At 41.3% G+C, this 24,163-nt stretch overlaps 1 protein-coding gene across 2 annotated transcripts in view; it reads left to right on the top strand.

The window, feature by feature from the left end:
• Positions 1 to 23,221, top strand: part of LOC116673994 (E3 ubiquitin-protein ligase Midline-1) — a 51,776-nt gene extending 28,555 nt beyond the window's left edge. For both annotated transcript variants that reach the window (XM_032506454.1, XM_032506453.1), the window contains exons 2-10: positions 516 to 1,303; positions 10,590 to 10,685; positions 14,886 to 14,993; positions 16,736 to 16,884; positions 17,279 to 17,406; positions 18,544 to 18,687; positions 20,736 to 20,897; positions 21,167 to 21,374; positions 21,463 to 23,221. In XM_032506454.1, coding sequence (XP_032362345.1) covers positions 584 to 1,303; positions 10,590 to 10,685; positions 14,886 to 14,993; positions 16,736 to 16,884; positions 17,279 to 17,406; positions 18,544 to 18,687; positions 20,736 to 20,897; positions 21,167 to 21,374; positions 21,463 to 21,811 — 2,064 coding nt within the window. In that variant the 5' untranslated portion in view covers positions 516 to 583 and the 3' untranslated portion in view covers positions 21,812 to 23,221. The remainder of the gene's footprint in view (positions 1 to 515; positions 1,304 to 10,589; positions 10,686 to 14,885; positions 14,994 to 16,735; positions 16,885 to 17,278; positions 17,407 to 18,543; positions 18,688 to 20,735; positions 20,898 to 21,166; positions 21,375 to 21,462) is intronic.
• The last annotated feature ends 942 nt before the right edge of the window (positions 23,222 to 24,163 follow it).

The following is a 24,163-nucleotide window of genomic DNA, read 5'->3' as shown; positions in this document are numbered from 1 at the left end:
AAGAGCGCCATCTAGTGGGCTCAGAAAATAAAGACACTGGTTCACGAAGCTTCATTTGGTCATTACTACTTCAGGTACAGTATTAGGAGACCATAAGGTCTATATAAAAGCATCCAAAAAGCACCCTGTCATGGGACCTTTAACTCCTGCATCTTTGTTGGATTTGCTGACATTGCTTATGTCAAGTTCCATACTATGGATTGTGTGAGTCTTCAGTTTATTTCTGGTTTCTTTCTGTTAAAATGTATACTTAATTATTGCATTGCATTGTTTTAAAGATCTCCAACTAACGCTTGTCTAGTCGTTACTATAAATCGTCCCTCACAGGACTTAGAAAATCCAGCATTTACCAGACCATTCTTTAAGTCCACTCAGGGGTCTGCTCCATTGAGATACAAGTTCTCCTAAGAAAGCAGTGAGAAGTAAGCCGTTTCACACCATTTAATCACAAATCCCTGTGCTTTCTTCTCCCTTTTTCCCCCCACTCTCTCAATCTCACTGTCTCTGGCCTGCAGACAGCTGAGCGGCTCTTCTGGATTTCGCTGACACTGCGCCTGGTCCCGCCTGGCCTCCTCTGAGCAGGATGGACACTCTGGAGTCAGAGCTGACCTGCCCAATTTGCCTGGAGCTCTTTGAAGACCCGCTGCTGCTCCCCTGCGCTCACAGCCTGTGCTTCGGCTGCGCCCATCGCATCCTCATCTCCCACTGTGCCACCAACGAATCTGTTCAGAGCATCGGCGCCTTCCAGTGCCCCACTTGTAGATATGTCATTTCCCTGAGTCCGGAGCGTGGACTCGAAGGACTTAAGAGAAACGTGACCTTGCAGAACATTATTGATAGAGTTCAGCGGGCCTCGTCGTCAGCTGGGGTCCCTCTACCGCTGCCTGCACCCCACAGCGGGCCCAACTCTCCCGGCGAGGAAGGGAGCAACCGGTTGGCGCTGGTCCCAGTCAGCGCCGCCATGTCCAGCCCAGGCACGCCTCCTGAACCGGTCCAGTGTCAGTTCTGTGAGCAGGACCCGCCACAGGATGCGGTGAAGACGTGTGTGACGTGCGAGGTGTCGTACTGCGAGGAGTGCCTCCGAGCGACGCACCCAAACAAGAAGCCGTTCACCGGCCACCGGCTCATCGAGCCCATGCCAGACTCCCACCTCAGGGGGCTCCAGTGTCTGGAGCACGACGAGGAGAAGGTGAACATGTACTGTGTCACTGATGACCAGCTGATCTGCTCACTGTGCAAACTGGTCGGAAGGCACAGAGACCACCAGGTGGCAGCACTGAGCGACCGCTACGAAAAACTCAAGGTAAGCACAGAAGTTGATACAAAGAATTACAATTTAATTTCTTGTAGATTGCTTTCAGGTTAAAAAAAATAGATTTTTTTGGAGCAATCTAATTAAACTGTGGCCTTTAATATCAAGGTCCCCATTCTTTATCTAACACAAATAATGAACTTCAAGTTTTAATTTTATGCTGCTCTGCAGTATGAAATTTCCTATTATCCTTACCCAGGTATCTAACTCGATTATCAAGTGAGATTTAATCATTTCATGCCGACCTATTATCTCTGCAGAATAATTAACCAATTAGCATAATCACTACAGCATGCCGGTGTGCCAGGAGGGTATTCAGAGGCATGCACACGCAGTGAATATGGGAAGTGTCATTAGTGACGAGGCATGATGTCTTCAATGAGGTTGCAGGTTAATGAGCGCCAATTGCCTGCCGGGTGTAGGTGTGCTTAATTGAGCATGGCTATTAGAGTGTTCTGGTAATGGCCCTGTGTGTTTGTGTGTCTGTGTGTTACATCAGAGCTTATGTAGAAGGAAATAGTACTCGGAATGTCTACAGAATGCTGCTCCTCTAATAGTCTGCCCTTGAATGATTAAAACGCTTTTCCTCAAAAGGGTTAATCCACAGATTTATTTTGCACTTCCATCACGTTTGGGGACTTTGGGCAATTGTCAGCTGTTTTCCCAGGCTGTGTACAACTCCCCATTGCTAGTAAACGGACCTTGATGTACAACATTGAGGGAGTCGTTCTTCAAGCTCAGGCAATCTGCAGAATTTTAAATTCAATGCAAAAAATCTACCAGGGAGCTTTTGTAAATTGGTTAGTTGTACGTACACTCATATCTTTATGCCAGTTATGTAACCCTAACCAGTTGCAGTTTAATTGGGTCAAATTTGACCATTTGGGTGAGAACAAAGTCAGAACTTTCCCTCAGCTAAAACATTTTGAACCATTCTGAGTATCCCACAAATTGTAGATTTTTGCGCAGAACAATGAGCAATAAAACACATCTAGCCTTTCAAAAGCAAAACGTTTTCAGCAAAATACTCGTGCACGCTCACTCCGACAGTGTTTACTCAGCCTTGCCAAGCGTCTTTAAATGAAATGCCGTGGTCTGACTCTTGTGAAAAACACATGTTCAAGTGTGAAGTACTTTGTAATACGTCCTCAGAGAGGGGGCATGACTGCCGCAATATAATGGAGGAAAATTGAATCGCAATGTTATAAACAATTCCATGCCGCAGGACCTACAGAAAATAAGGTACTGATTACTGAATCATTAGTGCTCAATATGAAAATAGCAGCTTTGTCACAGTGTATAATATGTCACTGAGTAGTAAAATGTGCTTTTTTAACATCCAAGACCTACTGAAGAACAGTAAAGAACAAAAAATAACCAAAATCTGTGATTGAAACCATCTATTTTTAGCATCTGCACTTTTAGCATCATCCTCCTCAAGGAAAAGAAATCAGCAGAAAAACATCCCACACATTGGTTTGTTATTATAGGCCCTCTGCTGGTTGGTCACCCATCTTTCAAGCCTTAAACCTCCAATGATGGGCTTTATGTCATAACAGTGTACCTTCTCATCTTGCGTGTAGCCAATTTAGGCAGAGATGAATAATTAGCAGCAAAACTACGGGGTCAGTGCATCATCTAATTATCACGCTCCCTCTATTCTTCCGAGAGAATGTAACGTAGCACAGGTGAGCGCACCCAGCAGTTATCCTACGGGCTAATTACCCAACACAAAAAGGACAGATGCATGATGTGACATACTGGGAATCCCTGCCGTGTGTACTATACTTGCAGTACATGTGTATTCCCGACCCTGACAAAATACTTTAAGTAGAATTAATCTCAGCATTAAAGGTTGCATGAGAGGGTTCACGTGTGAGTCACTCTCACACTAAATTGAAATTAATTGCTGGAGGACACAGTCATCCCTGTTGGTGCTTTGAAACAACAATTTGGGGTTAACAGCTAAAAATATGAGCGAGTTTATTATCCTCTTAACACATAAAAACAATTAGAAATGAGCAATTAGACAGCCTAACAGACAGCTAATGAATGAGAGATGGATCAAGTTAAAGCCACTGTAGCTCGCCAGAAACAGGAGCCCCAGCTAGTCGGGTCAAGTTTGCTTTACTCCCAAAAAAAGAAGAAAAAAAACCTAAGTAAAACCAAATGCTCTCCATTTGACCTCCCTATTTGCCTTCTACCCTTACAATAAACTGATAATCTGGAGGTAGAGACGAGCAGCAGCTCTTTTCTCACTCACAGAAAAGAAAAAATGTGCCTTTTCTAGCAGAAGAGGCGATTTGAACATCTGTTGGTTCTCAAAAGCCTCACGGCAGCCAGTTGGCACTTGACGTGACAGTATATTTCGGTAATACATAGGAATATTTACATGTATACAAAAGACGTAAGATACAACTTTCCTTTATTCAGTGCTCATGCATTTGGTGTAATATTTTTTAAGAGTATATGTAGAGGAATATGTATAGTTATGTTTGCAAGAAAGAATAATGCTAGTTAACTCTTATTTTTACATCATGTGGCGGTTTGGTCCAAAAACGTCTTATCTGTTGTAATGTTTTATGCGGACCCCAGGAAAATGTTCGGCATCAGCTAATGGGGATCCTAATAAAATCAAATGAATCAAAAGACAAGGATACACATGCAACGTGTTATATAAAAAGAAAATGCATCACCATTTTTTCCCTTTTTTGTTTTTCTACAACAACAGTGAGGCATAAATTATCTCTCAGGCTAAATTATGTTTCAAAGTTAAAAACTCAGTTCTGAACATGTCAGTTCACTTAACCTTAATTTGTTTCAGTATAGGTTTATTTTTTCGGAACCTTGATAGTAACAGTAATCACATCTTCAATTATGATTATGTAACACAAGTTAAATTTAATCTTTTTAGACGTTCAGAAAAATAGGTCAGCTTAATTGGAATAATTGGTTACTCTCATATTTTTAGTGGCTTTGCCGAATTTTTGCGGACTTTGATGAGTCAAAGCTTTTAAAAAGTTTTGTGACAAATAGAGTTCTGAACAAGAAAGAGAAAGAGGGAACTGTAGGAAATAAATTCAGGTCTCGATCGAAGCTAATTACCACAGGAAACAACCAAACCGCCATGCAATATTCATGCTGTAGAGCATTTGATTTTTAATTCATAAAAGACAGAAAACTTTGTAAAAGACTAGGCACAGAACAGGCATGAAAGCCTCCATCAGGTAACCCAAACTTGAAATACGTAAGATGTTACAACAGTACTTTCCCCCTCCCTCTTTTACTCACATATGGTTTTCTTTTATTTTGGAATCTGACAAGTCAAAACTGTTTCGGTCATATTTTCCGGACCATTTCATGCTCATCTCTTCTTGCACTGATATGCTGGAATCTGAGATATCCCCCACTCGGTACAGGGGGGTAAAATAAATAAATAAAAAGAATATCAGATGATTGGAATGGTTTCCTTTTTTCAGTGGCAGTGGTGGTGTGTCTGATAAAAGCCTCAGAGGTTATTGTGGGAACACCCATCCGTTTTCGGAGATAAAATTACCCCCGTCACAGGAAATTGACGGAGAAGGCGGCTGGAAATAGCTTTTAAAGTCCTTGGCTCTGGGTCTGAGGAGAAAGAACCTTGAGGATAAAAGATGGGCACTGCTCTGTGTGTGTGTGTGTGTGTGTGTGTGTGTGTGTGTGTGTGTGTGTGTGTGTGTGTGTGTGTGTGTGTGTGTGTGTGTGTGCACGCTTTAGTTTCAAGTCATAGGTGTGTTGTGTTTATATATATATATATATATATATATATATATATATCCATTTGGTTTAATCCTTTGCCCTTCAGTGTTGAAACAACATACTTTGGGTTGTCAAAGTGCCAACATACACAATAAAAAATGAAGAGACGCAAACCATTTGATTCACAGCCTTGCTGATAAGCTAAATATCTACCTTTATGTCCTCCAGCTGAATCATTCATCCTTTATATCACGAATATTCTTGTTCCCTTGCTTACTTCCTTTCATAATCTGCCATTATGTGGACAAGTTGGACCTAAATTCAAACGCCAAACTTCCCTCCAAGTAAATCTTAAAGGTTAGCTAAACATCTTGAGTGGTGTAACTTCTCACCTTGCTGCAGTGATGTGGAAGTGTACTTCAGGGTGTTAGTGGGTACATTGTAACATCACACCCATTGGCTGTGGATAGAGGTGCAACAGACTTGCAACTTTCAATCAGAGGGGCCGGTGAAGATTAGCTTTTCAGGTTTTACTGTTTAAAATAAAAGCGTAATGCCTTGATCATTTAATGACAATTGAAAAATAAAATGACTAGAAATTAAAGCTATGGGCCCTTAAACTTGCTGGCTGATTTTGTGACGGCCTGGGGGCGACAGAAACTAGCTGTAAATACAACATTGGCATGTTACCACAATGTTGTAACAGATTGTCAAGGCCTGTCCCATTTCAACAGCTCTTGCTAATGCAACTGCATAACACAGCCTTTTCCTGCCTGAAGTTAGGAGAACATCCATCACTGGTAAAATATTACTTAACCAGGAAAAATGAAAGAAGAGCCTCTTTAGGATGTCAACAAGGGGAGTAAAAGACTCAGATGTTTGCCCTCATTAGTAATTACACGGCATTACAGAAAGTAAAAGGAAGTTGCAAATATATGTATGTGGTACATTGTCTTAACTCTCTCTCATGCGTTGAATTGAAGCATCACTACTCATAGTGTAACGTTTAGGATCGTGAAATTTGTCCCAGTTTTGTTAGAGAGCCACCATTTTAACCCCCAGTTCTGTAACGGAAGCCTGTCAACATAAAGTCTGGTTCTCTTCAATTAAAGCGATTTTTCGAGCCAATTACAGTGCAGCCCTCACTGTCAACTTTCTGCACCGTGTTTTCCTTTTCCACAGTCAAACAGGATAACCAACCCCCCACCCCCCCTCCTTTCCTTGTTTCACCCAGCACAATGCACCTTCTAGTCTTTGTTTTTCCTCTGTTGTGCTTTGCTTTTGAGTCTGGTATTTTTTCTGCTCGAGTCATCCATTTCTCTCGGACTATGACACTGACACACACACACACACACACACACACACACACGTTAAACAAACAGTGCCCTCTATTAAATACAGAACACCCTATGCAATAAAAACATATTGATGATAAACTGTGTGAAAGTGTGTAGAGATAGGTGGACAATGTAAAGAACGACAGTAGATAAATACATGATGAATGCTGGTCCGTCTTTCCTCTGCCCACTTCCTCTTTAATTACTGTCTTGCTGTTTAACGGTCTACCTTTGTTCTGTCTTCATTTGTTTGACCACACACACACACACACACACACACACACACACACACACACACACACACACCCACACACACAGCAGTATTCCTGAGAACGAAATCCTGCTCAGTGTCACAGTAAATCTCATAACGATGTTGCTCCTCTGAAGTTTTCAGTTCACCTGTCTACCTGTCTCCGTCTACAGTAGTGCGTGCGCGCGTGTGTTGGTGGTGTGGTGTTGTGTGTGTGGTGGTGGGTGTGTGTGATCCCCTAACAGTCTTAGCTCATCAGCAGCATTTTAGGGTGATTTAGCTCACTCGTAGCCTGCACCCACAGTTGCTCTTGCACACATGAACAGTGCACCTAATGACAATGGTAGAAAACATCAAGAGCCACACAACTTTTGTTTTTCAACCAACAGGGAGACATTAGGTGATGGAAACTTTGCCTCTGTTTCAAAAGAGTGGATTATTTGTGGGGTGATAGATCCTCTCAGAGCTGCTTCTTCTGAGTGTGCTGCAGCAGAGCAGCTTCCCACTGATTAGGAGCAGATGCTGTGGAGGAAACCAGCTTTCCTTTGAAAAACAAGACTGGCGCTACCTCTGTCATCTGACCACACTCAATAAATAAAATACTATTTTTAGACATTTACAGTTCCAGCCATTTCACTATTCTTCTCATCTCCTACAGTGGAGTCACAGGAGAGTTGTGTCTGCCTCCAAGTAACCATAAACATCACTGTGTGGATTAGAGACTAACCACATCAATTCTCATTAGGATTTATTCTTTTAAAAGACAAGACATGACAGGCTACCATATCTGTGAGAAATACCTTTTTATGTACACGTTTCATTGAAAGGTAACCCCAAACAAGCGGGATGTCACAGCATGATGACACAACCCGGAGCACACCACTGCAGCAGAGTGAGGGGACCACTGGAGGTCACTAAAAACAAGATTTATAGCTGGTGTTTAGTTACATTTTAGAAATACTCCTATGCGCCAAAAAAGAAAAGTAAAAAAATCTTAAACGTATACACAAAAATTTATTGCTTACAGATGGAGTAGCCCACCATGCCTTGCCTTTAATGACGTCGATCACTAATCCACACGGTGACGTGTTTTGCAACTCTAATTAGGAATGCATGGATCTGACGTTTGGATCCTGAGGCTTAATGTGTGTGCCTCACTGTGTGAAAGTGACTGGGATCATTCTTTGTATTGCAACGTTGCATGCAAGCATCGGATAATGCCAGTGTGACGGAGCGCATGGCTGCCATCACCGTAGCAATACGCTACCTATTTTAGCCCTCGAAGACTGACCTGGATTTATGCCTGTTTTAGTGAGTTCATATTTTATGTTAATGATCACAAGATTAAAATCACCTGTTAACAGCCCTTCCCCATTGTTAATGTGAATCATATGTATAATGTGTAAATGTCTAGTATAATGGATTCATTTTGGCTGTATGTAGCCTTTTGAACTGTCTACTCACCTTAGCCACCCCTGCTGTTTAGCATTGGTATGATCCAATTTTCAGGGCTATATTAGGTAGGCAGTTGAATTTGTTCTGGGAGAGAGCATGAGGAAAACTGAGGGAGTAGGATGTTAGTCTGTAGGATGCTCTCAGAAATGACCTGTCTTGAGGTCATTTGGAAACAGTGTATGTTTTTTGATATTGTGATCTTTATGACTCTCACGTCAACGTCTTTAAATTTTGGTGATAGTGTTCTGATTTACTTTTCCCTAATTCCATTTATTTTTTTAACACTATTTTGCCTTATCGGCCGTACTTGGGGTTAACAATGAATATCCCGTCTTACCAACATCATCTCAGACTCACCTTGTGTGTTTCTAACCTGACTACTTGCTACATCAACAGCCAGACAAGGTGTCCATTATCAGGAAGGAATGGACGACTGGGAGGCCAAAACTAAACATGTACTTCACTACTGTTCTTAAGTGTCACTTTGAGCTACTTGTTTTTAATTGTGTGAAAATATTGTGCATCCATGCAGCTCAACACTAAATTAATCCAAAGCCACTGACTTAATGTATATCTAACAAACTCATCAAATCAGCACAGCTTAGCCTAGTTGGTTCAGCACTAGACAGACAGTGTTTGGGGTACAAATCTGGCTCGGACTGGCAGCTGAAGAGGAGGATAGGCAGAGAGAGAGAGAGAGAGAGAAAAAAAATGAACAAGCAAGGTGATTGCCATGTGATCAACCTATGACGGGAAGTTCCGCTCCAAGAGATGTGGATTTGGTTTAACCCCTTCATGTCCAATTCTGACCACATTTACAAAGTGTATAAAATGTACAGACACACAGAGTTGTTTAATCTCTTGGGTACATGCTACTGTGTATTTCATCTACTGAACAATGTGTGTGTTTGTTTGTGTGTGTGCATGTGGAGAAGCACAGTTTACATTCAATGCTTGTATACAATGATATACATTGCCTTTTTGCATTCGTGCATGCATGCTGCTGCATACACCAACTTGCATGTAACGCAGCTGCTGACTTGTTTTGATTCCTGTCATCATCCTAAAAGAGGTTTAGGTTATTTTTATCTATGGATGATAATGGCGACAAGAAGCATCCTATTCATCTCAGAGGCAACCTTTATGCTGCTTTTGTGTGTCATCGCCGTATTAAGGTCAGCCATTAAGCCCCCAGTGCCACTAAAAAAAAACACACACACACACACACACACACACACACACACACACACACACACACACACACACACACACACACACACACACACACACACACACACACACACACACACACACACACACACACACACACACACACACACACACACACACACACACACACGCTTATACACTGTTCCCCCCGGGTTAACTCCTTTTTAATTTTCAACATAAATGTCAGAACTTGGCTGTGTTTACACTGCTGCTAAAAGGTGGTTAAGTGAATTGTAATGTAGCTTGTCTAGCTAGTTGGTTTTCTTCTTTTAACGTTGAGCAATTAGCAATTTTGTTTTAACAGAAGCAATTCTCTAATGTAAGATTTTGGAAGCCTGTGCTTTCCCACCAAAGCTGTTGGTGGCATTTGCTGTTTCGGCCTTGCTGCGCCAATGCCTCTTGACCCCATTTTCAAGACATGCAGGAAATCTCAGCATTCACTGAGTCTGAGTCCTAGATTCTTCTGGAAAACAGGACAGTGGAGACGTGGCATCAGAGCGGCTTAGGCATGCTTAGTTTGGCAATAATATGAAGGTCTCGGAAGCAAAGGAGGCAGACTGTGCCCCGGCAGATGAAAAGCAGCAAAAGTGAAAAAAGGGGAGGGTTAGAAAAAAAAAAAAAAGCAAGGGAGGAGCGTTAGGGGACAGGGTAGACGAACTGTCACCTGTTTGCCGGTTCGTTAGCCGGGAGCGCTGCTGCGTGCTCTCATAAGGAAAGCTTTTCATGCCTAATTTGTCGCTTGGCTGGGTCTGCGCATGGCTTGGAGCTCAGTGGAGTGGCTTTCCTAGTCACATCTCCTAGAGTAGGCTCCTCTGTCGGAGGCTCGGACCGGGCAGGATGAGGAGGCATTACAGGGATGAGGGGCATCACCCGTGCTCTGAGGTACGTGGACACTAAGCGCACCTCTTCAGAAAGAAGGAGGAAACTGTGCAACTCCTGAGGATGCTCGTGAGGAGGAAGAGTTGAGGGAAAACATTGCTTCTTTGCTGCTCTTGCGCTGAGGAATCATGCTTGCACATTTCTGCTTAAAATCTCTAAATTGTTGCAGTTTTCCACTTGCTCTAAAACTTTGTTTTGTGATATAGTTCCTGGGGTTGTCTTACAGCTTCTTTGGTTCTTGTGAGCAGAGACTCTTAAGCAAGAACAGTCTGATACATTTTCATCCTTTGCTTTACGGCTCTGCCCTCCACGTCCGTTTCTTTGCCTTTATGTCCCAACCATTTCTTTTTTAGTTTCTCACTCTGTTGTTCTTTTGATTTGTTTGCTACAGCAAGCCCTGGACTCCAACCTGAGTAATTTGATCAAGAGGAACAACGAGCTGGAGTCTCTTATGGGGAAACTGATCCAGACTTGTCAACATGTAGAGGTGAGTCCCAGTGGTCCTCTACAGTCAACACCAACCAGTCAATAGGACATTTATAATAGAATATGCACTGTTGATCTGCTTGGGCATTAAAGTTGTGTTTTATATTTTTTTCCTAATATTATTGCAAGTAATGTACATATACACAGATGTAACTACAATTTATATTTTCATGTTTATTATGCAGTGATTCAGCCACTGACCCATCTCCCATGTTACCTGTTTCACGACTTAAAATGGAGACCAACATCCTTCAGCTTAGCATGTAGCTAATGTTAGCAGTTAAACTAAAACAGTATAAAAAAAGATGTAAAAAAATGGTTATGCAATCTGAAAATGTACTTTAGAGCTGAAGGGATTTGTCGATTAATCCATCAGTCCTTCGGCAGAAAAATTGTGCATTTGTTTTCACTTGAAAATGTGCTTTCTTTGGGACTGGAGTGTTAGTCAGACAATACAATTATTTTAATTTGGCATCATGAGCTCTGGGAACTTGAACTTTCTGAACTTTTATAGACTAAACGCTTATCAAATAATGAAATGCTCTTGCAGCCCTGGTCAAACTTCTGATGTGAACACAAAGGTGAACCTAAGCTGCCCAGATGGAATGAATTGTCTGCACAAAGCTAATTCTCAGAAAAGAATGATTTCAAAAGACGGTGCAGTGTTTAAATTATATCTGGTATTATGTTCTCTATTATGAGGTGTGAAAATATGGACTTAAGCATCAGCTGACAAGGCTTAAGCATAACATATTCCATCTTTAAAAACAATGTGTGGCATGAACGAACACCTCTAAATGTTACATGTCAGGGTTTTTTTCTTTTAGGTTTACTACGAGGATGACAAAGTTTGTGGATGTCTGTGGGTAGTAAGCTTTACTGAAGACAATTCTGTTGTTAGCCAATCTGTTCATGTTACACTGGCCCACTAAGAAGCTTTAAATAAAGCAACGCCACAGGGTTAAAAGGCAGTGACATCGCTGTTGAGGAATAATGGCAAACAGCCTCTCTGCCTGACAAGGCCTTTAGAAACGCCATGGAAAGAGGATTGGGATTTATTGAAGAGATTTTTTTCTTCTTTTGTAAGGTATTTTGTAACTATATTTGTGTGTCACCATCACGCATTTTTTTCTTTCTGTTAAGCTTGAATCCTTTTGACGATGCAGGCATTTTAAATAAACTAAAGGACCGGAAAAAATAAAAAGGTTGATCCGTTTTCCTCACCCAGTGCATTATGGTCACAAATACACATACAGTAGGGTTTCACAGCTGTTTTGGGTGAGAAAAATCATTTTGCACAAGTACAGGATGGAACTTGGTGATCATGAGCTAAAACAAATGCATAAACACAGTACTTGAAGCTCTTTGACATGCAGCTGCCCATGAGAGGGATGAAAAAGCATTGCACAGGCGGCTTTCTAAATATTTCACATCGGATTCATCTCCTGCCAAGGCTTCTGACTGCTGAGATTCTCTCAAACTGTTCATGCATACTTGGAAAAGACATTTTTAATTGAATAAGGCATGGATGGTCTTCTAAAAAAGGATGATCACAAACTTGCTTACTGTATCAAAAAACAACAAATGCTTCGGTCTTTGGCTTAACGCTGCACAAACAGGCATCATGTTGTGGATTATATTTAGGCATGTAAACTTTAAAGTCATCTCCCTAGCAGAAAGTTTGGTCTGTCTGTCTGTCCAAAAGTTTGGATATCCTCGAGGAGGACCGAGTCATTCATATCTGCGTGTGGGTTTCTGTGGCTAATGAATCACTTAATGTGCCTGCCAGGGTGCAATCTGTCATACTGCTCGTATGCTTCAGAGGGCTCTGCCCACACTCATTAGATGCTCCACATCTTTACATGACACATTATGTACTCTGGTCAAAAACTCTGTGTGTGTTTACACACACGTGGCAGTTCATCACAATTTGACCATGTTGACCTTTACCAGCAGCTTGACTATTACAATGTTTTACACTACCAAATATCTTCCTTTGAATTTTAAAAATAACTTTTCTTACTGGAATGCTTGCATTTGTAGATGGAGTGACTACAGTGTGTGTGTGTGTGTGTGTGTGTGTGTGTGTGTGTGTGTGTGTGTGTGTGTTCGTGTGTGTGTTCGTGTGTGTGTGTTCATGCAGCCTTGTGGGCAGTTGTTCCAGTCAGATGAGCAATATTGGAGGACGTCATCTTTATTCACATTGAGTTTCTTGAGACTTAAAGACATAAAATGTCAGAGAAAGTCAATCAGCCAAGAACACTTAGTCCTATTTTGGTTTTATTGTCATTTTCAGTTGCTGGAAACTATTTGTGACCCAATTGTGGTTAAAAAATCTGCTGGAGACCAAAAGCGCTGACTTCTATATTCAGAGAAGCTTTTATCCCTGAAACTACATTACACCATTAATTGGTGTAAAAAATAGCAAAAGAGATAACATATATACACAAGCTTTTTACAGCGTAAGCAGTTTTACATCTTAAGCTTCGCATGTCGAAGAAACCAATTAGCGTTGAAAAGGCAGATGCACCGATGTTGCTCTATAAGCAGAGTGAAGGCATTCAGTTTAGCATGTCTCAGATACTCTAGAAAGGCACTGAGATGTAATCCAGGTGGCAAATTGTTTTTGTTGGCAACACATGCCCAGGAAACAGCACATAAATGCAGTTTACGAGGCCACGTTGAGGATATTGAGGAAGCCCTTTCCAGCCTGGTTTGGCTCTGTGGAGGAAAGGCAAATGACTCCCCATGATGTCATTATCAAAACACCTGTCAACATGCGCGTGTGTGTTATAGAAAGTGTATGGACAACTTCTTGGCTTGGCAACCCTCTAATAGCCAGCTTCCCTTTCATTGCTCCCTGCGCCATTGCTTGGCCGCGGCAAGACAGCACTTTACAAGGTGCTGAAAGCGCTAGGAAATGACCACAATGTGAAATCACACATTATGTCAGGACCTGCAGTCTTATAATTGGAGTTAGAACAACCGTTATAGTCTGCTTGGACTGTAAAGATTCCAAGTGAATCAAGCACGTCAGACAATGCAGCTGGATTTTTCTTCTAAAGACCCCAATGGCACAACACGCTGAATGTAAGCAACACTGTACTTTACCAAACACCTTCCCACTTAACTGAATACATTTTAAGGGTGGCAGTTAGTCTGGCTATCACCAGACCGAGCCAAGCTCAACAGATTTCAGATTGAGCGTTGGTCTGGGGAGTCAGCACTGTATTTTCTCTGCACAAGAGGTGTGACCAACTGGCAAAATTGTGAACTGAAGAAGGAGAATTAAATGTGAAAGTTTCCAGACCGAGCTGCAGGGCGAAATCAAATCGCTGGCAGAATGGGCGGGGCTTACCAAGTCTAGGTAGCAGTAGCTCAGTCAATAGGGGAGTTGGGTCCCCATAAGGACCAAAGTATGGTGGTGAACTGGTAGCTGGAGAGGTGCAAGTTCACAACCTGAGCACTGGCAAGGTGCTCTTGAGCAAGGCACCGAACCCCCAACTGCTCGGATTGCCTCTGCTATGGGCAGCCCTCTAACTCAGACATATCTCCATGGTGAAAACATTGTAATTTTCCCAACATTAATCAAGTATACATCATCATCATTATAAATTTAACCATCAGTTTGTCGATTTGGGCCGAGCAGATGTTCAAACCCACTGTCAAAAAACTAAATATGCTTTTATATAAAGTAAAGGCAGCACTGACCTTTATCTATATACATAGGGTGGCTAGTTTCTACCTTCACAAGTGTGTGTATACTCCCTATACAATGGGCACTCAGTAAATCTGAGATTATAGACACATACTGTATCAATCACTGGCTTTTTGTCTCCCAACGGTCATTTTTGCCTAAGCAACACAATTAATTCTGTCTTTGGACGTTTTTTTAGGATATTATAGGTTGTGATGTCAGACACAGCCAGGTTCTTCAGCATATTACTCTGTAACAGCCACAGAGCTTCCTGCTTATTTTACCTGTCACTCAGCACTCAAGCCAGCGGGAGGCAAAATGGCGGAATGAGCCTCATCTTCCTCAAGTGTTTGCTTCAAGACAGAAGGGCCGGCTGATGGATGAAAATGACACCCTGTCCCTAGGCCAACATGATGCGGAGCCACTAAACTTATAACCCCTTTATATAACCAGCATCCATCAATCCCTTTGTTTATCTAATGCTCTGTGTGAATTGCTTCTCAGGTGAATGCGTCCCGTCAGGAGGGCAAGCTCCTGGAGGAGTGTGATATCCTGATTGACATTATTCAGCAGAGGCGGCAGATCATTGGCAACAAGATCAAGGAGGGGAAGGTGAGGTGAACACTAAACGGGGGCGAGGAGTGGGACAGCAGACACCATTCATTTTATTTTGCCGTTTTATATAGCCATCTTTCACTTCCGATCCTCTCACTGGCAAGAAGTGAATAAATGTGAAATACGTAGCCCATTTTAAAGCTTCCCATGAAAGTACTTGTCATTTTGTTCCACCACAAACAGCGTAATGTACTTTACTAATGCTTAACGCTATCTAGTTTCATTATAAACTATATTTTCTCAACTATTGTCATCAAGGGGCAAATCTGCAGATCTAATATTGCAGATTCCATATGCATGAAAATAAAAACAAATCTAACTCCCTTATTCCTGTGCACGCACGCACACACGCACACTATAATGTGCAATATGTGGCACAGATTACTATCTAGATGACAGGCATTCACTGTTAAAAGGTTTAGATTGCAACAGACTGCTCATGTCGTCACATTTTTCATCACTGTTTCAAACACGTGCAGTGAAAAACACTTCAAGCTGCCATCGTACCCCATTTGTGTGTCAAATGCAATACTTGGTTACAGCCACTTGACCTTATATTGTGATCAGGAGGCAAACTGTTCAGCTGCCTAAAATGCAAACCCTTCAACACGTTCCAAACAGACGAGAAAAGCACTCCCAACTGGCCAAAAGTAGATCCCAGAGCATATGGAAGGGGGCAAGGGCTTGTACTCTAAACCCAGATGATTTTTTTAAGCTTTATCTAATGAGACTTGGAACCCACTGGGGATTTTTTTTTCACCGTGTAATGTGCGCTTTTAGGATTGCATCAGTAAAGACAGATGGATAGAGGTATTTATTTTTAGGCCAACAGATTTCTACAAAATGCTTTTTGGTGGAGTGCTCAAACATGATCAATAACAACTGAAAAGGCTCCTTTCTAAGGTCAAGTTTCTGTTAGTCGTCCTTATTTTTTAACACAACGAGGATTTGTTACTCTCCATCCAAATCCATTGAGAGTTGCAGTGTTTTGGGTTCTTTATGAGCCAAACTGCTGATGAAATGTCCTTTGACCTCAATCCAGCCACTGACCTCAATCTGTCTCTTAACATCTCCGCTCATGCTGTAGGGAGAGGAATAAAACCAAGGGGCAAACGGGGGGAAATGAAATACCAGATTTGCGTGCAAAAGAAACATTGAAAACGCCAAGAAAATATTATCAGGGACATGACAAGCTTAACTCATGTAATTTGATCAGATTTCGGTTTCAATAGAAACAGAACAAAGCTTAGTTGGGTAACCACCAATATATTCTTTGATTTGCTCTACAACAGAGAGGAAAAGTCAACCTTGATGTCTGAGTCATTTATCATCACAGTTACAGGAGAACCAGGGCTACTTATCTACAGTTATAGAAGAAGAAGCAGTTCAAGTAGGGAGGCCAACACACATCAGCTTCCTGTCCCTGAAACCTTAAGTCAAGCAGGGTGGACACGTCCATGGCCTTTGTTATTCACCGTCTATGATGTTTATACCATTTCAAAACATGACCATGTGGATGTGCCAACCTTGGATCTGACCGTTTTGTGTATAAGTGAATTCAAATTCTTAACATACACCTCCTCGTACCAATAAAACACCATCTTTATGTTCTCATCCCAGATGATCCGCAACATCTTAACCTGGTTGAGGGCATTTTCATGCATTCTTGGTTTGATTCTTTGATCCAGCCTAAAGGCACTGTTCTCAGATTTCTCTTTGCATTTTGCCTTCCTTTCCAGGCACAAAGGATTCGAAAGCTTGCCCAACAGATCTCCAACTGCAAGCAATGCATCGAGAGGTCCTCCGCCCTCATCACGCAAGCCGATCAGACACTGAAGGAAACAGATCACGCTCGCTTTTTACAGACTGCCAAATGCATCAACGAGAGGTTGGATTGCCCACACAGCTTAGCAAACCAAAGCCTAGCTTTAGGGAAAGGGCAACGAGTGCACACATTTATAAAAAATAAATGAATCTTAGAACCTTTTGTGCTTAACATATCCCAAACAAAGACAAGTAGAGAGGAAAATCTATCTTTACATTTAGCTCAATCCAATTCCGCTCCCTGCTCAAGAGTTCTGATTAATTTGTTAATTGAGAATTGGTGTCCAATATGTGCATGCTCAGAAGTGTGTGTGTTACTTCAACACATAAGCATGCTAAAATACATTGTTTATATATCTTGGAACAGCATATAACGATACCTGTTCATTGGTTCTACTGTAAACACTTTGCAGATAGGAAGTATGAAAACCTGTCCCTTTTTGATTGGGAATATCTAGGGTTTCCATGGCAACTGCATCAACTCAAGTGCTGATCCCCGAGATACATCTAGCGGACACCTTCGACACTGTTGCCCTGGACTTCACCAGAGAGAAGAAGTTGCTGGAGAACCTGGATTACCTTACTGGTAAACCTTCATGTTTTCATCAAAGCTGTTCCCGTTTTGATTTCAGACCCTTGTTTTATATGCAGAGAACTAATGAAGTCAAAATCGGCATTTCAATTCATGTGCACCTGACATTTACTTGAGGTTAAAAATCAAAAACCAGTCCAGCCCTTTAATTCAATTCCTCAGTGACACACATGAAACCAAACATAGCCTTCAATTGTAACTCTAGTCCAGCTTTAAAATCTGCTTTTGTCATTTTTCTTGAAGTCTTTTCAAGTCCTTGCGGCCTTCCACATTTGAAGGAGCAGGCCCCAGCCTATTAACTCCAAAATTAATTTTTAACATGAATTTCCAATGTCCCATTTGGAAGGACCCATCAAAATGTCACCGTATGAATTATGAGCTTGCTGGGGACGAAATTAAGGCATCATGTGTGGTGGATCTGAAGGTCTGTGAAAATGGCTGGCTCCTTTTATTCCTCTGCAATGCATGATGGCTTCGCTGGAGGGCCTTTTCACTAAGTGAATCAGTCTGAATCAATCCACTATGTGCAGCCACTCATGGCAGAAGGCGAGGGAGAGAGTGAAAGAGACAGAAACAGAAAGAGATATGAAGTGGCTAAACAATCAATTTAAGCTGTGCCTTTGTATCTTACCTCAGTCAATTATCTTTCTACTAAAGGCTTCATGGTTGGATAAAAAAAATAAAATAAAAAATATTGTGAAAAAGGGATTTTTTTCCACTATGAGATGATACAGAGCACATGAATGTGGAATACACAAGTGTAAGAAAGCCAATCTGGCGTCTCGGGTTATATAACAACTCACATGTGTTACTGCTAAAATGGATTGTGATATTTACTCACTCTGATGCGTTAACGTGAGCTGATTTGTCTGAATATTTCATTATTTCTCTTTCGCATCGCTTTTAATGCTCAACCCACCAATCTAGTGGAAAGAACATCTTTAATCCTGTGCGTAATGAAGCCTTTACACGATATGAAAAATGAACACATTTGAGGTTAATTGGGACTACAGTTACAGCTTGCTGTAACAACTTTTGTTTTTGAAGTAATGTAATTTTGCAATTACATTCACTTGGAATTATCACAATTAGATCTTGTTGGATGACATTCCTTTTTTCACCCTCTGCAAGCTCCGAGTGCTCCGTCTATGAGGGAAGAGTTGTGCACGGCTTCCTACGACACCATCTCTGTCCACTGGACGTCTGATGATGAGTTCACAGTGGTTTCCTATGAGCTACAGTATGCTATCTTCACCGGACAGTCAAACATTGCTAGTGAGTATGTGTGGAAAATTAATGCAGTTTGGGGTTATGCATCATTTGTGTTTTTAGCAAACCTAGTCCCTATTCCAATTTTGGTTTGGTGATTTGGTGTTTTGTAGGTGCAATTAAAAGTGTTCCAGTTCCACGGCCATAAAACAAGTGACAGAAAATGACTATGACAAGTGCCTCTAGCGTGCGTGCAATTGACAAGTGGTAACGAGAAATAAATCTGAAATCAGCATATTTCTATGATTAACATAAAAACATGTACACTGCCACTACAAAAGCACTACTGCAAGTTTACTGCAGAATGAAAATGGCAGACTGAAAATGACTGGATGGATATGGCAGTGGCTACAGAGAGAATAACAACCCCTTCCCAGATGGAAAATGGGAAACATGAAGTGTTAATAAAAAAGGCCATTTAGATTACGGGAGAAGGCTCTGAAACAGCATATTTTGACCATGAAAAATAAAAAATAGAAGCCCTATTGAAAAGTTGACAGAATAAATAAATAAATTCATGCTGCTCCACTGGTGGCCGCTAGGTCCTCTAAGGCAGTTGGGAGCCGAAGTGCTTTCCTCAGATGTTGTCACACATCAAGTGACTGTAGCTTGTGACAGATGAAAGGAGAATGCGATTTGACAATAGCGCAGCAGAGGATTCACACTGGGTGTGGCGATCTCAGTAAAAGACTTCAGGGGATGTACAGAGTTCTTAGGTCTGTGCATGTTAAGTAGCACTGATGGAGCATGCAAACAGATTCCATCTTTGTTCTTTATCTTTCTTCCCATATTCCCGAGGTCACACCTTTTGTCATTACCTCCTTATTACTCACAAGTTTAAAACATGTTTAGAAGTGACAGCCGTTGAGCTAAAGTGACATTTCCTTTCACGTCCCTGTCCACTTCTGTTAACCATGACTTTGATTTCTCTCACCTTCGGTTTTCACATCCAATAAATTGTCAGATGTTACTGTTGGTCTCCAAGACACGTGCCAGACAATGTCCCGCTAAGTACGTCAGATGAATCACAATGCAGGAAGCTAAAGCCTTAGTTTGATCATTTAATATAAAAAAAAACACAAAAACATGCTTAACGCCTATGCATAATTGTTCAGTACAACTTTCTAAACTAGATTCCCTGTGGGAAATGTTAAGATGATAGGACAAAGAAAGAGTTAGTCTGTCATTGTGTTGGATTAAATGTATTTACTTTACAACTAAATTGAGCGTATGAATAATAGTTCCTTTAATGGTTTCATTTTACAGCTTAATGCTCTAATCGTCATTTGTCTTGGGCTTAGAATGAACTCATATTTTGTAGTGTCCATCAGTTAATAGTTACAACTCTTAAGATTTATTATTACATTTTCATACTTTTTTAGGGCGTTTATGTTTAATGCATTAGCATAAAGAAATTGCTTCTGTGTACGGTGGTTTTATTGGTATTTGTAGAGTCCACCTTTCTACACTACTAAACTACAGAACTGAAGGATGCATGTATGCATCAAGTGTTCAGGCGGATATACAAAGGTTGTCTTTTTGTTCCTTATAGGCTTTACTCCCCATAAAAAATATAGATAATGATCAGGCTTCCAAGAATAGATAAACTGCTTCTGCAAACAAAGTATTCTTTTCACACCTTTACTTCATCACACACACACACACATACGAGGTGTGAATGGTTTCATATTGTGCCTTTTCACACCCTCTCACCTTTTTACACACACACACACACACACACACACACACACACACACACACACACACACACACACACACACACACACACACACACACACACACACACACACACACACACACACACACACACACACACACACACACACACACACACACACACACACACACACACACACACACCAGCTGAATGTGTCTGCTGAAAGTTGTAATTTAATGTTTTCCACAGATTGCGTCTTGTGAAAAAAACAGAAAAAAACTTGAACATTGTTTTAAATTGAATTGCACAAAGTCACCCCTCCCTCTCAGCTGTGCCCATTTCTCCTTACCACGCCTTCTTTCCCGTCTCCTTCCAGGTCTGTGTAACTCATTGGAGAGCTGGATGATTGTACCTAACATCAAGCAGAACCACTACACGGTGCACGGTCTGCAGAGCGGCACCAAGTATATTTTTGTTGTCAAGGCCATTAACCAAGCGGGAAGCAGGAGCAGCGAACCGGGGACTCTGAAGACCAACAGTAAGCACAGGACAACTGAAAATGAACACTCCATATTGGATTGACATTTAGTGAAAATTCATATTCAAGCACATAAAATAGCTTATGGGTTTGTATTATTTTTCCTTGCAGTGCTTGACTTATTTTTTTTGCCTTTGGCAAATATGAGAATCAAATAACTGAAAATTAATTTTCTGTTCTGTAAAGTATGTTACCCGTTTTAGATCTTAATACTTTTCAAAAATCAATTTCTCCTCCTCCTCCTCCTCCTCCTCCTCCTCCTCCATTAGGCCAACCGTTCAAGCTGGATCCGAAATCTGCCCACAAGAAGCTCAAGGTGTCCCACGACAACCTGACAGTGGAGCGGGACGAAACCACGTCCAAGAAAGGCCACAGCCAGGAGCGTTTCTGCAGCCAGAACAGTTACGGCGTGGTGGGGAATGTCTACATCGACAGTGGCCGTCACTACTGGGAGGCTTTAATTGGAGGGAGCACATGGTGAGTTTGTTTGACCCACACAGTTCTAGTCAGAAGAGCCCGTTTGAGTAAAAGGTTCAAAAGGATAACAGGAGCTTCCCCTCCTCAGGTACGCTGTGGGCATAGCCTACAAATCTGCCCCCAAGCACGAGTGGATCGGAAAGAACTCGGCCTCCTGGGTGCTCTGCCGCTGCAACAACTCCTGGGTGGTTCGCCACAACAGCAAGGAGCTGGCCATCGAGCCCTCGCCCCACCTGCGACGCGTCGGAGTCCTGTTAGACTACGACGCCGGTTTCGTGACCTTCTACGACGCCGTGGGCTCGCAGCACCTGCACACCTTCCATGTGTCCTTCGTCCAGCCCGTGTGTCCCGTGTTCAACGTGTGGAATAAGTGTCTGACGATTCTCACCGGTCTACCCATCCCTGACCACCTAGAGGGACTGGAGACTGACAACTGAAAACTACGGACAGACGAGAACAACTAGGCATGAGCTGGTCTTAATTATCTTAAAGCTGCACTGGGTAAGCTTTGTGAAGACGATCCTATTTGGATAGAGAAAAAAATAGTTTCCCCATCCGTTTCAATGGTAAATTAAATAAAAAAATAAAAAGATAAAAAAGCGCATGTGATTGACCCAATGACATCACTTAATCAATCCAACCAAATGAGACATTACCATTAGTGCAAAATTACGTAGTGCAGCTTTAATATGCAAAGAAAAAAAAGACGAGATGCCTGAAGTGTTATCTCATCCAGCTTCTCAAAAGTGATTCTGAGTTGTTTACCATCATTTCTTATAGCAAATTATGGCACTGGCTCATGCCATGTTCAGGACTCCTAGTTAAAAACTAGGAAAAACAAAGACAAATGGATATAGTGGAGCCAGAAACTCCTTCTGTAAAGCACTTTGGGCCATGATGGGTGCATTTGTACCATGGCAACTAGGAAAAAAGCCACAAATCAATTTCTATTTTTTTCTATTTTAAACCACCTTATCAGATACAGCACTTCCCTGAAAGTACACACACTGACACTTCATACACACGCAAAAACTTTAAATCAATCATGGTTGCTCAGTAGAGCAGAATAACAGTTGTATATTTTGTAAATTCATGGCATACCTCCCCTTATCTTTCCCTTGTTCATTAAAAAGAACCAAAGTAGCTACTGATGTCTGTTCAGATGTCTTAACATAAGTTAATAAATGCTTAGTTATTTTTAAAAAGTGACAGAGAAGAAATATAGTTATGCCAATATTAATTGCAGGATTCCCTTAAATGTAAACTTTGTTTTTGCACATTGATCATACTTTATTCATGCTTTTGTAGCCTTTCATTTTGGTGCACTTAACATGCATTCATATTGGGAAAGTGCTGATTGACTTGCGTTAAATTGTGTTAATTTGCTTTTTTTGTGGCAGCCGGACCTGTCCTGCCATTAGGATGTCATGTGATACATAATGTGTGAGATGTGTTACAGGTGTAGCCCCAGGTTATTGTTGGAGCTAAGTGGTAAAATGCATATTTGGGTGTGATTTATTTCCCCTCACTTGTCTATACAACAACACATGGCTGTTCAGTAAGACTTCTTGGTGCTGGTGTGCCTATACTCCAGCACCATTCCTTTGCTTTTAACAAAGCGCGTCTTCCCAAAATATTCAAGCGTACACGTCGTGTTTACACTGAGTGAGGTCTTATTTTTGCAAATCTTCATGCATCATGTTGTTCAGAAAGGTTGACTAACACCACCGTTCACTTTATTGACATAGCCATGCACAGTGGGCTGTCCTCAGACTTGTTGCACATTGATGATGTCAGTAGGGTACACATAACTTTTCACTCATTGACTTGACATTTTAAAAAAAGAAAAAGGGGGACACAACTTTTGATTATAAATTACTCAAAAGGTCCAGACCCTTACAACCAACACCCCTGAGGGGATATTGTCAATACTATTGCCTATAATTCAATATTGTTTTATGTAATAATGTTAAACAGTGAAAAAGGCGCTCCTCAGTGTAAATACAACGATTTGGTTGTATTTCTCAATGTTGTTTTGCTTCAAAACCTGGTACACAAAAAAAAAAAAAGTATGGCGACAAATAATCTATTCTTTATTTCTGTTTCCTTGGCAATTAATTGAACTGTATGTTTTCATTGTATCTGATATGAATATGTAGTGCTTAATTTAATGTTTCCATTTGAACTTAATGACCATGGTGTTATTTGTTCTGTCTCTGTGGAGATTCTTATGGCAAACAGGATACAGTATGAGTGCTTGCATCACTGTCGTGTGAGATAAGTCTATGAGAAGGTCAAAAATAAATGTTGTTCCTTTGCACATTAAAGTATGCGGTTCTTTATCCACTGAGGCAAAGCAGGGATGCGATTATGTCAAGAGCCAATCTCATAAAAGCCTTACGGGGTGAAATGCCACAAGCTATTTTGGGTTCTCTTTCTGGGGGATGTACAAACAAAGATGACATTTTGAGGAAATTCAAGGAGTCTCAAATTCAATAAGTTTAGACTCTGGCATTTTGGTGCGTGTGTAGTTACTAGTGCCCTTCTGGAAGGCACTACACTCATTGATGTGTGTAGGAGTATGTCTTTCTCTCATTTTCTGCTCAGGTAAAAAAAAAAGCCAAATTCAGCTCAGACACTGTTAATCAATCTGACATTTAAAGTTGCTATAATGAATATTCTTATATTGACAATAGATGACTACGTATGTGAAACCCTAGATTGGAAACCACTTTCCCCAGGTGTAAACATTGGATCTGCAGTGGCTACATTAGTTAGATTTATTTAGC

The sequence above is a fragment of the Etheostoma spectabile genome, chromosome 24 (assembly GCF_008692095.1).
Source record: "Etheostoma spectabile isolate EspeVRDwgs_2016 chromosome 24, UIUC_Espe_1.0, whole genome shotgun sequence".
Lineage (NCBI taxonomy): Eukaryota > Metazoa > Chordata > Actinopteri > Perciformes > Percidae > Etheostoma > Etheostoma spectabile.
The sequence above is the reverse complement of the archived record's forward strand: the minus strand, read 5'-3'. Positions and strand labels throughout refer to the sequence as shown.